We start from the raw sequence: 15,154 nt of genomic DNA on the forward strand, positions 1-15,154 counted from the left end.
ATATTTTTCATTAATATTGAGATTATTCGTCTTCCTTGCCTTGTGCAGTAAAGTTTTTCGAGTTTACGAAGTTTTTTATAATATTTTGAGAAAAGGTCAGATGTAAGATTCATTCTGTTCACGTGCTTTATTAGTATTAGGTAAAATCGAATTTGGAGCAAACTCTTCGTATACACCACTGTTTCGGAACAAAAAACATCAGATTTGACTAAAAATTTTCGTTAGGAATTGCTTGAAATGAAAGCTGTGCTTGTAGTCAGTCAATCAGCAGATTGCGGAAAACAATAAAAAAATGTGTACATATATGCATTAAATTGGAAAAATGTCTCAGCTACTTGCATTTTAGCTATGGAAAGAGGGGTAGTTTCCATACTGTTGATATTGGAAGGGTTAATTTGGGGCAGGTTTTTCTATAACTTACTTACATACAATTTTGCATCAAGTTTTCAATCTGAATTCAGAGTTATTCACCCGTATAATAGACACATCAATGAACAAGTGATGCAATTCACATTTAAAGGCATACTAGAAAAAATGTACATTCCAGCAACAAACTGAAAGAATTTTCCGAATAAAATTCCGAAAAAAAAACAAATTGTCAACTTGGAATCTAAAAATTGTAGAAATAATGAAAAATCATAGAATGGAAAACGAAAACACGAAGGTGAAAAAGATTGAATGCATCCGAATTGCATAAATATAGGAGCTAAGGGCAGAAGAACTTATGCAATTGACGGAAACCTTCATTTGCAATCTACAATATAATATATATTTACGAACCTTTTTTGCTTTTGAGGCACAGGGTACTAAAGTTGATCTTTTATTGCTATGCATTTATTTTTATTGTCGGTAATCGCAGAACGTTTTTTTGAAAGTTTTAAATTAGCTGAACGTTAATGTTAACTAAAAAAAATAGACTCGGTGAATTACTCGACTTATCGACTTACTAATCGACTCGGTGGTTTAATTGAAATTTACCACAGAAAAAAAAATTCCCCAAATTCCGCCGGTTAGATCCGTGGCAACAACCCATGTATCTCCTTAAATTGATTACAATACAAGTGTGTTGGCACGAGATAACGAGCCGGTAATGGAATCTCCACTGAAGCTGCAAACGTTCCATTAAGCCCTTATTAAAACCCTGCCGCATCGCAAATGGCTTTTACAAGGACCACATGCTACACCTTTTCCAGCTTCTTGAGTTGACAGTTGCAGAGCCGCCTCTTCAGCAGCCAGTTACTGGACCATGGAGAACATGGATATCCGAAAAAGTCACTCGGCGGTTTTCGTTATTGTTTACATGATGTTTCTACTTGATAATATTTTACTGACTGTCGTTGGTAAGTGGCTTCATATTGATTAATTGATTCAGAATCTTTGGGATTTTGCAATTTTTAGTGCCAATAATTCCCGACTATTTATTCGCCCATATTCTCAATTATTCGGCTCCTTTGGAAAGTCCCGCCAACTATGCACCTGCTTCGCTAAGCCCTTTACAGAGAAAGTTTGAAACGCTTGAAGAAGATAATGGGCCCTTAGGAGCCCTGCTTGCTTCCAAAGCTTTTGTTCAGTTGGCCTTTACTCCGGTGGTTGGTTATTTGACTCAGATCCTTGACTGCAGCGTACCCCTTTTGATTGGATCCTGCAATATGCTTATAGCAGCTTTACGTAAGAATCAACATTTCTTGTTGTTCTTTAGGTTTGAAAAATATTTTCAGTTTTTGCATTTGGAAACTCCTATGGAATTCTAGTGTTAGCTAGAGCGCTACATGGAAGCTCTTCGGCTGCAGTTGCCGTGAGCGGAATGTGCATTTTGGCGAAAAATTTGCCGAAGGAGTCCAGAAATCGCTTGATGCCTCTGGCATTTGGCGGGATAGCCCTTGGGGTGCTTATAGGATATCCACTAGGAGGGGCTGCCTATCAGCTGCTAGGAAAAAGCGCTCCATTCATGCTCATCGCTTTCTTCATCCTGATCAGCATTGGTACGAGTCCTTATCACATCCGCCCAACTTTTACAAGTCATTCTTTCTAGGTCTCCAGGTTTACATCCTGGAAACCAGCAGTCAAAAGCCCAATGGGAGTCATCTGGAGTCGACTTACGATCAATGGGCGGCTCTTCTTAAGGACAAAGTGACTGTTATATCAGGTTTGGCCATTTGCATTTGCACATCCACGATGGCGATTTTGGAGCCTTGCGTTCCCATGTGGCTGCTGGTGCATATGAAGCCGAGACCTTCCAAGTGGCAACTGGGCGCTGTTTTTATTCCCGATAGCATGGGCTATTTTATTGGATCACATTTTGCCGGTAAAAACTCAAGTAATTTTACGGTCCAAGTTTAGTTATTTCACTTTGAGCCGCAATGGGTTTGTTAAAAATCGGTTGGCCGGATTTGTTTGGTGAAGTTGGTGCGGGTTTAGGCAAATGTTTATGGCTGCAGATGAAGCATCAATTATTAGAAGTAATTTTGAAGGTGCTGCTCCTCTTGGGCTCCAAACATTTGCCAATATCAGCTCAAGGCAAATGTTTAGATCCAGAAAACATTTGCTTAAAACGCTTTATCAAGTGTAGGGAATTTAACTGAAGATAAGCCTTCTGATTCATTTTACTGGCAATGAACTGATCGCTCTTATGCGGTGGTCACATATTTTTTACAACACTCCATCTTCATTCGTAGCATTCTTCCCCTAATCTAACACAAAACAACGTGTTAGATTAGGGAACACGTTCTTTTGTGTTAGATTAGGGGAAGGTTCCCTTTTTTAGTTCTGGGGTTAATATCTGGTCGATTGAATTAATTTAAAAAATATCTCGAATTCGTCTTGCGTTTCTTCTTGAATGAGTTTTGTAAAACTTGTATGTATAAGTTTTCATTCTACTTTCAATTCTGCGATAGTAACTTTTGTAATTTCAATTCGCTCAGTAGACTTTCAAACAGTTTCCTCCGTCTGTCTTCTGCTTTCTGTTTTGCCAATCGCTTCTTTTCCTTATTCAATTCGATTTCTGTTATCCACTTAGATACCAAATACTGATGGCTCTTTATTAAGTCGGTACATATCTTTTTGGTGCATTTGCTATAGATGTTTACATATTCTTCTCGCAAACACCATTTTTAATGTATTTTCAAATAAAGGATCCACTGACCAGCTATTCTATATTATATAAGGCCTTCTTGTAATAAGCATCAGTTCCAAACTTTTTTATTCTTGCTAAGCTGCACAACCAAATCGGTTTAACGGTTGATCTTCTTTAATATGAACACTTCTGTTCTTAAGAACGGACTCGCCGTACATTTCTGGTCATTTGTAGCTGATATTTTCAGTTCCCAAGAGGGGCAAATATTTGTTTGATAATTTTTTTTCCGTATCTGCAACGGTACCAAAACACATTAACATATAGGAATACCGTGCAGATTAGGGAAATTTGTATACGATCGAATTCTTCTAATGATGTATATTGATATACTTCTACTGCCTTCCAGTTTGATTTTACTGACTTTGAAAACTCTTATTGTACTGTACATTGACTGTACTTTTTGCTGTTATTATCGTTGAACCAGACTTAGTATCCTGTTCACTGTCTTCATATTTTCGTTCTCGACCATTTCCTTCATTGCTCTACTATTCAACTTTACTTCTTGCAAACTTCACTTCCTCATTACTTTCGGATTAAACATTCATTGGTAATTTTTGCTTAACTCGTCATCTTGCAGAGTTTTTATCTTGTGTAACTATAGAAAAGAGAATCCCTTTGGCTTCTTTGTCTATGTGAAGGATCGATCCTGAATGGAGAACAGACTCTTCCACATATTCTATGAAGAAGCTGAGACAAATTATACTTAGTGTTTTCTTTGAATGTTCATCTCTCTTCTTTAGTCAGAAAGAAACAGTATCTGCACATTTTTAGTATCTGCAACAGTTTAGCTCAGACTATGTGCTTTCACAGTTTGCATTAAAATCTTAGTTCTTCAACACATAATTTATATCCATCTTTAAAAATGTGGAAAATATTTGGATGATCAACATCATCTTCCATTTCGCATGCATTTGTACTTCCAGGTCTTCTTCCAGTTCAGCCATGGCGAATTTCCATCAGCGCTATGGTTTTAGCTGGGCTCAGCAGTTGCTACATACCAATGGCGAATACTATGACTCAATTGGCAATTCCCCATTTCGGCTTGGGATTGGGAGTAGGTTTGTAACTCCAAGGGGAAGAGTTTAACTTCAAATTATGATAAATAAACTTGGTTAATTTTAGGCGCAGTTGATGCATCTCTAGTGCCACTGCTGGCTAACTTTGTCGATAACAAGGGCTCTAGCCAATACGGCCCTGTCTATGCTTTCCAGCAAGCTGCTGTAGCTGTGGCTTATTCTTTCGGGCCTTTGCTAGGAGGCCAAGCAGTCGAAGTTGTAGGTTTCCCTTGGCTGATGCGGCTGGTGGGTTTTGCCAATTTGCTGTTTTGCCCTCTACTATTAGAGCTTGAAAATCTTGGGGTAAGAACACGAATCTTACACATTTTTTGCAATGTCGCACATATAACTTTTTTTCTTTGCAGGGTCAGCGCAAAGGGATTTTTACGAAAGGAGAACTGCCATCGTATGCTACTCTGGACTCATTGAACAGTTTGTCCCAGCCGACTGAGGAATAAACATTTACGTAAGTGTGGGAAAGCACATGTACAGGATGTTTCAGTTTATAGTACCAGAGCAACAGATTATTTTATTAGTAAAGTGAAGTTTTTGACTGCGTTTTTCGCTTTGAACTTCATTTAAATAAAAGAAGTTTTCATTGTTTCATCGAGTTGTCCAGGATTTAGTTGCATTTTCTTCATAACTGTATTGAAGTATGAAAAATAAAAACATCTTTCGCAAGCCTTAAGTGTTTTTTTTATCCTGAATATTTTACTTAGCCGATTTATTATTATACTGTCAGTTTTGAACTGTAAAGTTGACCATACGGGGCAATTTACAATCGTTGGGTGGCCCAATTTAATATACAAATAAGCCATATGTAGCCATCGAGAACATTTGGATCCCTAATGGAATTGTGTTTATTTTATTCCGGCATCGTATGCGTATCAAATACTGAAAAAAATCTTTCACATCGGGCTCGACTTGATCTGGGAAGTGCCGGGGAAAATTCACCAGGCTTATTTTTTGAAGACCTATTTAGATTCTTTTTAATATACGCATTTTTTGTATTATGTGAAATAATTGTTTCAAGCTCACACAGCAGTTTTCCGAAATATATAAAAAATGTTGCCCAGTATGAATAGTCAAAATTGGAAATAAGCCCTTAATTTCCAAGGGTCGAATTCATCATTGGTATGCAGTCAATAGTCAATGACTCTTCCGAAATTTTCTCTTTGCAGAACCCTCAACTTTTCAAGAATATATTGCAGCTCATTTCCACGAAAGTGCTACATTTTTCCAAGTTACAAAGTTTCAAATCGAATAAGACTAATTCGAAAAATATTATTGAAATCTTAATTTTTTTATCATTCTATCATCATATGCTGTGGCTTATGAAATCTGCAAGAACGCGTTTATTTGGTGAAGCATTTCCGACGAAAAAGATTTTCAATTTAAATTCAATTTTTTCAAGACAAAAGTCGTTGACGTCGGTTGGAGTAGGCACTGAACAGAAAAACTTGAAGAATGTATTGAAAATAATCCTTAATGTGCGAATAATTGGTGCTCAAGCAAATGCTTCAAATTGCTCAGAGTATACAAGATTTTGAAGAAAAAAATCGTTCAGATTTTATTCTTCGTCGGAATAACTCCTTCAGTCATATATGTAATTTTCAAAAGGTCCATTCTTTACGCGATGAAGATCCTGTAGCTCAACCCAATAAGTGCGATGCAATCGTGAAGTGCAAAACATTTTCTGAAAAATTTGCTTTTCACCTATAAAGCTGAATTTTTTTAAAAGAAATCAGTGGCCTGTTTGTTTGGAAGATTTCCATTTTCTTGTTAGGACTTTGTCGCCAGTTTAAAAATGAGCTTAAATATTATGGTTTTGAGGTTCGACAATATTTTAGGGAAGCGTTTCTGTAAATGTGGCTGGAATGAGTTGGTTTTCGCAGCCTTAACCTATGGTTTATAGCGCGGGCTCCTCGGTAACCCGATTTGAACCCTATGGATTTTTCCCTTCTTTGAATATCTTAAGACTTAAATATGCTGCATTTCGGTGGATAATGTGGGACAACTTACCAAACAGTTGCGCGTAAATTAGTTAAAAGGTGGCAATATTTTTTAAAGTACGTCGAAGCTCCTTAAGAAGAACGAAATTATGCATTTGGCGGATTTGGAAAATTTATTGTTGAACTTTTACCCATTAAAAAAATCAACAGCAAATCGATTTTTGACAACGCCAATTATCAGGATTTAAGTGGTGCTAAATTTCCAGCTTAAAAAGATCGAAGTTTAGTGGAAACCATTTTCTCCTTATTTTACAAACTCACTTGTAATCTATTGAGGCAACTCAAAAATTTCTGTGTTATTGCAGTCCTTTAACCACAATAAACTCATGTTTTTGGAGAAGCCCAGAACAAAAATTGATTAAATTAAAGACGTATATTTGTTCGTATGAAGGCGTAAATCAAATCGACTTTTTTGGAAAAATCTTGGTGATATTCCACTCTTGTTGGCAGCAGCTAATCAAATGTAGCATTTCAAAACAACATACGAAGATAAGTACGGGCATATGATGTCGATATAGTTAAGCAACATTGTTTATAAGTCTTGACCGTATTGGATTTGATAAGTTCCCATAGTGAAAAAATGAGATAATTATCATTATTGTGCCATAGTTCGGATGGTTGGGGTTAAAATGCGCTCCGAGTCCTCTAAAAAAACCATCGTCCAACTGCCACAGTTTAACGGTATAAAGAAAAAAATCGCCTCAAAATAAGGATCATTAAGGAATTGATTGGGAGCATGTTGAAAGCGGCAGGAACTACTGCGAAGAAGTTCGCGTTGAGGCGACCAGTATTTTGCAGGGACTTTGTGAGTATTAAATTATTATATGGACTCTAGCAAGGAAGGGACATTGATATTTTTTAAGGGTGATTTGTCTGCTTCAGATGTTGATTAATACAGTGTTTTAGCAATTTTACTTCTTGCTGCTGCTTTAAAAGCAATCCAGACAGATATCCAGCTGAAGCGTCCAATCGAATATAAATATATTTACTGTTAGATTGATTAGATAGACTCAAAATAAGCAAATAAAAAATTTACTAAATTTGAAAAAAAATGCTGATAGAGCTTGAACAGATATTAGGAAGTTTTGCCGAAATTAATCGCCAATAACCTTTTTAAACAAAACAAAACGAACGTTTTACATATTTGAATTTGGACAACTTTTCTAAGAAATTCCATTCAGCAGATATGGCTTAATAATAAACCTCCGGTTCACTTAAGCTTTTATTCACACATGAATACACGACTGATAAATGACAATGCAATTGTAACAATTCAAGTATTAAATCAATAGAATTCGTATTTGCATCACTATACAGGGCGAGTCAGTTTGCAGTAGCAGACTTTAACGGTTTCTAGAAAATCGAATATTAAAATAAAAAGGTCTCAAACAACATCAGTCTGTTACATTATTTTACTATTTGACTTATACATACAGTATCTTAAAATTTGCGTGAAATATTTAGAAAACTTGTTAACTTTGCCACTTAACTGTACCTAAAAAACGAAGAGATTTTGAACACATGTTTATACAAATTTTCATCGTAAAATCGCATTTTTAATCGACAGCCTTCCTTTAATAGGCCAGACCTTTAAATTGACTCAAACTGTTTAAGTTTCAATAATACCGGCAGATTATTCGACCATCTATTGAAGCTTGTTCGACTGTTTGAAATGAAGCGCGCATAATTATATTCCAAAACCTGAAACTTTAGCTCGTTTTATCAAAGGTAGCAATTTTTGAAAACAGTAATTAACAATGATGCACCTTAAAAGTAACTAATCGTAAAAAAACCTCCATTTTTTTAATACTTATTTTCATGAAATTAACTGACAATTGCAGGCCTCAAAAAAGATCATAGCCATTCGAAGAGAAGATCAGAGCGTATGGGAAAGGCGAGCCTCTTTTTCGCCCAGCCATGTAAGAAAACTGGTGAAAAATGGCATCAAAGTGATAGTGCAGCCCTCCAATCGTCGATCCTACCCGATGCAGAACTATCTGAATGCAGGCGCTGTTGTTCAGGAGGATATTTCTGAAGCCAGCGTTATATTTGGCGTGAAGCAAGTTCCAATCGAACAACTCATCCCGGAGAAGACTTACTGTTTGTTTTCGCATACTATAAAAGCGCAGGAATCCAACATGGCCTTGCTGGATGCTATTTTGGAAAAGAGAATCAGGTTGATTGACTATGAGAAGCTCATGGATGAGAAAGGTGTTTTATTAGCTTTTGCTGTTCACTGCCCAATGGATTTAGAGACAATTTTCATCTTCAGGACAGCGAGTGGTGGCGTTTGGAAAAATGGCAGGCATAGCAGGAATAGTGAATATTCTTCACGGCTTGGGACTGCGGCTATTGGCGTTGGGACACCACACTCCTTTCATGCATATTGGTCCTGCTCACAATTACAGGAACACCAGCATGGCCAGACAGGCGGTTCGGGATGCTGGATATGAAATCGCTTTGGGGCTCATGCCCAAATCGGTGGGTCCCTTGACGTTCGTTTTTACCGGATCTGGCAATGTGTCGCAAGGTAAATTAAAGCAAATATTGCTTAGTGTGCAACAACAACATTTCTTCAGCTGCTTTTGTTGATCCTTAAATCATTAATTTTGTTCATAGTCAGTCACTAGCTGATCAATTCTTCCAACTCATAGAATAAACTTCGCCGTATCAACCTGAAGCAAAACGGATTCTTTCACTTTACCAGTTCTCGGGGAATTAAATGTCAAGCGGCTTAAATATCCGCGAAAACCAAATGCAACTTTGAAGAAGTTTTTAAAATGGCTTGATGGTGACAAAAAATGAATTTTTATCTCAAATAGAATCAACTTTGCCCTTCAAAATACACCCGAAAGCAATTATCCAACTTTATTGGCTTCTTAGCAAATAAATTTCAAATGCATAGACAACCACAAAATTCTATCGTACATTTAAATAATCTGAAAAATAGCTTCTACTACTCATAAAGCCAACTAGGGTCAACAAAGTCCATATAAACTAACCCTCTAGGTATACGGGTTTCTGAATAAATAGCTGTTAAACTCCGGCCTGCATAAATAAGCTCAAAATACAAGCACATTTTGAAAAAATTCCAAAAACTTATAGAAATTCCTCAATTAACCAGTTTTTTGAGGAAATAAATGTTAAACTATGATGTGCTTAAATATCCGCGAAAACCACACGCAACTTTGAAAAAGTCTTTCCTAAAAACAAAATATATAAATAGAAAATCGAAACTTTATTTCCACCTATAGAACGAACTTTGCGCTGGCAAATGCCCTCAAAAATGGATACCGAGCTTTACTGGCGTCGGAAAAAATCAATGCCAAATTTAAGCCTGCATACACAATCACAACATTTTAGTGCAAACTTACATCGAAAGCACAAAATACCCCCGAAAGCTAAGTTCCAAGTTCTCTGGGTTTCACAAAGTTCTAGCGCAAATGTAAATAATTTGGAAATTAGCCTGATACTAACTGAAAATCGAAACTTCTACTACTTATAAAACAGATACTTCAAAATTAAAGTTTCATTAATTATTTGCATGGTTCATTGGCGGTGAGACGAAGGTAAGCAAAACCGTTTTTAATAGGCAAAAGCAACGGGTTTCGATGTTGTTAAATTCAAAGAAATGATAGTGGAATTGATTGGTAAGTAGCAGCAAGCCAAAAAACCAGCTTGGGACTTTGAGTTTTTGGCATAAATTGAACAAATATTGTGAATTATATCAATGGGGGAAAGGACGATAAGGGAAATAAAACATCCAAAAGTTCTAGTGCTAATTGTCCGCTTAACTTAATTACTCAATACCTGCGGCACAGCATAAAGATTATCATAATCTTTTCAAAACATTTTTTTTGGGTAATTTCCACTCACTATTTATGTTTTTTAAAGTCAGATTTTCTCCCGCCTTCTCAAGGCATTACAGATTTTTTTAAAAGTGAACTTAATTTACAATGAAGAACTAATTTATTATAATTTGTTCAAAAACGAAATTTCAGAACCATTTTTCACACTACATTTAAAGTAGGACACTTTTTTTTTACAAATAACATTTGAGTTTCCAAACAGTGCCTTTCCCAATTATGAATAATTGAACTGTAGCTAACTAATTTTTTTGCTAGAAATTGCTCTTAAAACGGCCCTTTCTACCACAGATGTTCATAAAATGTACGTTTGAAACCCTCAAAAAATGGATTTAAACTAGAGCTACTGTGAATATTCCATAGATGCAATTCAAAACATATTCATTCACTTTGCACAAAGAAGTCCACGCAAAAGCCAGTCCTGCATAAATAAAATTTAAATTCAAATATAAAAAAAAATCAAAAATTTTCTCAAGGTGGTTAAAATCGAAACCTTTTTAACGTATAGAACAAACCTCGCCTATAAATGTGAAGCAAAACTGATCTCTTTCTTTACTAGTTCCCGATAAAATAAATGTTAAACTATGATCTGCTTAAATATTCGCGAAAACCACACGCAACTTAAACCAAAACAAAATATAAAAACAGAAAATCGAAGCTTTATTTCCACCCGTAGAGTGAACTTTGCGCTGGAAAATGCACTCAAAATGGATATCGAGTTTCACTGGTGTCGGAACAAATCAGTGCTAAACTTCAACCAGCATTAACAATCACAAAATTTCATTCGATTTTTTTCTCAAATAGAATACACTTTGCCATACAAAATACGACTAAAAACAAAGTTCCAGCTTTATTGGTGTTTGGGAAAATAAATGCCACACTTTGGCCATAAATGCCACATAGAGAACCACAAAATTATATGCCTCATTTAAACAATCTGGATAAAGGCTGACTGAAAATCAAAACTTCTACTACTTTACTGATACAAAAGTCACCCTTCAGCTAGGCGCGTTTTTGAATAAATACCTGTTAAAATTTGGTCTGTGTAAATAAGCTCAAAATATAAACAAATTTTGTGAGAAAATTGAGCCAGAACAGCAATTACTTCCAATAAACCGACCTCCATGAGTTCTTGAATCAAAATTAAACCGGAAACTTTCATGTCTTTCTAGCACACCCTAGTGATGCATTTATATTACCTCCCGTCGAATGGATATACTAAGCTTACTATTCAATAATATTTTTGTTAGGATCTCAAGAACTATTCCAAGAACTTCCTCATGAGTACGTTTCTCCGGAGATGCTGCAAAAGGTCGCTGAACATGGAAGCCTTAACAAGGTCTATGGATGTGAGGTGAGAAGGAGGCATTACCTAGAGCGCGCCGATGGAGGAGGTAAGTTCGCACAATGAAAAGTTGATTAGAAACTTAGGTAGTGGATTTACAAATTGTGATTAGGATGGTTAACTCTTCGTAATTCATTCATTCATTCATCATTGATGAGGGCAACAAGACTCATAAAGTTTTTCAATAGGAGGGATATGTTTTGAAACTGTCTTGGCGGTCACGTTTAAACCGGTAGAAATGTTGTGTGATAACATTTGTCTTCGGTATCTTCGGTAAATGATCCACAAGTTTCATCAAAATAACTGTTCTTTTATTCATGCTTAAGGTTCGCTTTCAAATAAATACTATTATCTTTCTGTGCTTACTATTCGTAGAATCGTTGATAAATTTGAGCGCGTTTAAAGTTTAAACGATACCAAATCACCAATATGACCTCCTTCCTGCTGCAAGAAGTACAGGAAATATTGTGGCTGTAAAAGCCAATGTCGGTCAAGATGCAATTTTGTCGATTAAGTCGGCAAAGTTACACCATTTACATCCTTACAAAATTGTTTTGACTCAAGAACCATCAAATCAAAATATTCTGTTTTAAAACAGCTTAAAATCCATAAACCTTTGTTTAAAATTGAATCCAGAAAAAGGTTACTGCTTGATATGGTTTATTGGAACATATTTTTTTGAAACTGAAGCTGATGAATGTTCAGAAGTTTCTATGAATGGTCAGCGCTATCTGTTGACGCTTACATATTTTTAGGGTCACATTTGGACGAATTTGACTTGAGAAACTTGTGGTTTAAACAACATCGAGCCACACCAAATTTTCCAATGCCTATATAATATTATTGGAACAAAATCAATTGTTAAATGGCCTCCAAAAAGTTGCAATTTAGCTAATTCCTGTAAAATCAAAAAACGCCTCTAAGCCGCCTGAATCTTGTCCACCATTCCCCTTACGCTCAACAGATATTCCTGTCTGCAGATCTTCTACTACACAAAATCTTCCAGGTTTCGATCGGACCGAATACGAAGAACACCCCGAACGATACGTGTCGACTTTCAGCAAAAAAATCGCCTCCTACGCTTCAGTGATAATCAACGGCATCTACTGGGCTGTGGACAGTCCTAAACTCCTTACAATCCCGGATGCAAAGCATTTGCTGCGTCCCCCTCATACTCCATGGTTGCCCACTTCTATAGGCGCCCCAGGACTTCCCCATCGGATGTTGGCAATTTGCGACATTTCGGCAGATCCGGGCGGATCCATAGAGTTCATGAACGAATGCACCACCATAGACACCCCATTTTGCCTCTACGATGCAGATAGGAACAAAGATACGAACAGCTTTAGTGGACCTGGAGTGCTGGTGTGCAGTATCGACAACATGCCCACTCAAATCCCTAGGGAAAGCACAGATTTCTTTGGAGACCTTCTGATTCCATTCACGCAGGATATTATTCAGTCTAATGCCCAGGAGCCGCTGGAGAAGCACATTTTTAATCCTGTTGTTCACGGGGTGAGTATTTGGTGTGGGTTTACAACTAAAATGCATTAGAAGTCCATGTCCTTTACATTTTTACTTGACTTTATTTTGAGACCTGTAAGTAGAGGAATTTCAATGTAGGCCATCATTGCTAGCAACGGAAAACTCACACCAAACTACGAATATATACATGAGCTCAGGAAGCAACACGCGTAAGTTCACAGTACTCCTCCACTTTTGCATGCTTGGGAATTAATTTTTCTTACTCTCAATGGTTCAGTGGCAGTCGCCATAAGCAAAGCTCCGAAGATTCTCAGATGCAGAAGAACGTCTTAGTGCTCGGAGCCGGCCGAGTGGCATCTCCTTTAATCGAATACTTGCACCGAGATAAAACCATTGGAATAAGAGTGGCAAGCGATCACAAAGACTTAGGCGATAACCTGGCCAACACTTACCCAGGAGTGGAAAGTATTTATCTAAATGCTGTTGATGCTAATGAGTCTTCTTTGGAGCAGTTGGTTGAAAAAGCTGATGTGGTAGTCTCAATTCTGCCCGCCCATCTACATCCGCGAATTGCCAAGATCTGCATCGCTCAGAAAACGCATATGGTGACAGCGAGCTATTTAAGCCAAGAAGTAAGAATATAGAATAGAAATTTTGGGCGTTTTCCAAAGCTTCATTTGAGTGCAGATCAAGGATTTGCATCAGAAAGCTTTCAACACCGGAGTAACAATACTCAGCGAAGTGGGACTCGATCCTGGAATCGACCATCTTCTGGCTCTGGAATGCATTAAGGAAGCTCAAGATTTAGGTGGGAGGATTACGTCCTTTGAGTCGTTCTGCGGTGGGCTTCCTGCTCCAGAATTCAGCGACAATCCCTTGAGGTATACATTTTCTTGGTCACCACGCGGAGCTCTACTCAACACTCTAGCGTCCGCCAAGTAAGAATTGCTCCTTTAAAAGTTGTAGCTGATGATTTTTCCTCAACAAAACTTGTTAAAGATATCTGCGAAAAGGTCAAATTGTGGAAATCAGCGAAGGAGGAGAGCTAATGCGAGCCACTAAAACCCTAGATTTCCTACCTGGGTTTAACTTGGAAGGTTTCCCTAATCGGGACAGTACCATTTACGCCAAAGCCTACGGAATAGAGGACGCCAACACCATTCTCAGGGGGACCATTAGGTACAATGGGTTCTCCCAGTCCGCTCGTATTCTGCAGTTTATTGGTAATCCACCTCCAGCTAAGACCAGATAGTTAATAGACCGGGTTGATTGATTTCAGGGTTGTTGGATCCAGCGCAGCATCCTTCACTTCACTCCCAAGGCCCAGACATTACATGGAGGCAGCTGGTTTGCACTCTTTTAGGTCTGGAGGACTCCAACATTTTCTATGACAATCTCACCTCTAAGATTTCGGAGCGAACTGGAAGCGACTATGCGGTGGATGTCTTGGAGGAACTGGGGCTTTTAGATGATAGAAATGTTGTTAAATGTGGCTCACCTTTGGATACCATCACTCACTATTTATCCTTGAAATTGGCTTTGGGTGAGACACATTGTGTGGGATGGTCTTGACCTTGTTATTTTATTAAATTCTGTTTGAAAATTTCTTTCGCAGAAAAAAACGAAAGAGATTTGGTTATTCTCAGGCACGACATTGGCATCAATTGGCCGGACAACCGGAAGGAAATGAAAGGCGTGAACTTTGTGGTGTATGGAGACATTAATGGGCACTCAGCTATGGCCAAAACTGTCGGGTATCCAACGGCAATTGCAACGAAGATGATTTTAGATGGTTTATAAGGCAAAAAATGTTAGGAAACTGCAGTTAAAGGAATTTGTTTTAGGTGAAATTCAGACCAGGGGCTGCATCCTGCCATTTGCTTCGGAAGTATGTCGCACAATGCTGCAGCGACTGAGGGTGGAGGGTTTAACTGCCACCGAAACCTCCAAGTTTTTTTAATCTCAAGGGTGAAAACTCGGGAACACTTTGAGAAAGCTCTATTTTTTTTTATCAATGTTCATGCTTGATAAATAATCACTTTTGCGAATATATATTTTATCAATGACATCAAATGAAAAACAAAGAAAAAATAATTGATTAAGAGTGTTTTATGATCCTTCCAGTTTCTCTTCCTAGCCTTTGCTTTCTCGACCTGCATCCTGAATGAATCTTAATGATGCACTTAACCTTGACAAGCGCAATCTATTGAATTAAAGATTAAACCATATCTTATCAAGCTGCATCAGGTGGGAATATT

General features: G+C 37.4%; 2 protein-coding genes across 2 annotated transcripts; both read left to right on the forward strand.

The window, feature by feature from the left end:
• The first annotated feature begins 1,222 nt into the window (after window positions 1-1,222).
• LOC109539524 (synaptic vesicular amine transporter) lies at window positions 1,223-4,646 on the forward strand. Its single transcript, XM_019907304.2, has 7 exons — window positions 1,223-1,340; window positions 1,399-1,668; window positions 1,719-1,982; window positions 2,033-2,305; window positions 4,057-4,191; window positions 4,256-4,491; window positions 4,554-4,646. The coding sequence occupies exons 1-7, from the start codon at window positions 1,247-1,249 to the stop codon at window positions 4,644-4,646; spliced, it is 1,365 nt and encodes a 454-aa protein (XP_019762863.2). The 5' UTR covers window positions 1,223-1,246.
• A 2,078-nt stretch (window positions 4,647-6,724) lies between these two features.
• On the forward strand, window positions 6,725-14,962 carry LOC109539617 (alpha-aminoadipic semialdehyde synthase, mitochondrial). The gene is made up of 12 exons (XM_019907481.2): window positions 6,725-7,005; window positions 8,042-8,411; window positions 8,473-8,730; window positions 11,317-11,460; window positions 12,418-12,926; window positions 13,035-13,105; window positions 13,174-13,528; window positions 13,584-13,834; window positions 13,896-14,119; window positions 14,176-14,439; window positions 14,512-14,688; window positions 14,741-14,962. Exons 1-12 carry the CDS (start codon window positions 6,937-6,939, stop codon window positions 14,854-14,856), a joined length of 2,808 nt encoding a protein of 935 aa, XP_019763040.1. The 5' UTR covers window positions 6,725-6,936; the 3' UTR covers window positions 14,857-14,962.
• Window positions 14,963-15,154: the final 192 nt, after the last annotated feature.

This window comes from Dendroctonus ponderosae, unplaced genomic scaffold, assembly GCF_020466585.1.
Source record: "Dendroctonus ponderosae isolate FM_Combo_2020 unplaced genomic scaffold, Dpon_F_20191213v2 Dpon_F_20191213_5, whole genome shotgun sequence".
Classification (NCBI taxonomy): Eukaryota; Metazoa; Arthropoda; class Insecta; order Coleoptera; family Curculionidae; genus Dendroctonus; species Dendroctonus ponderosae.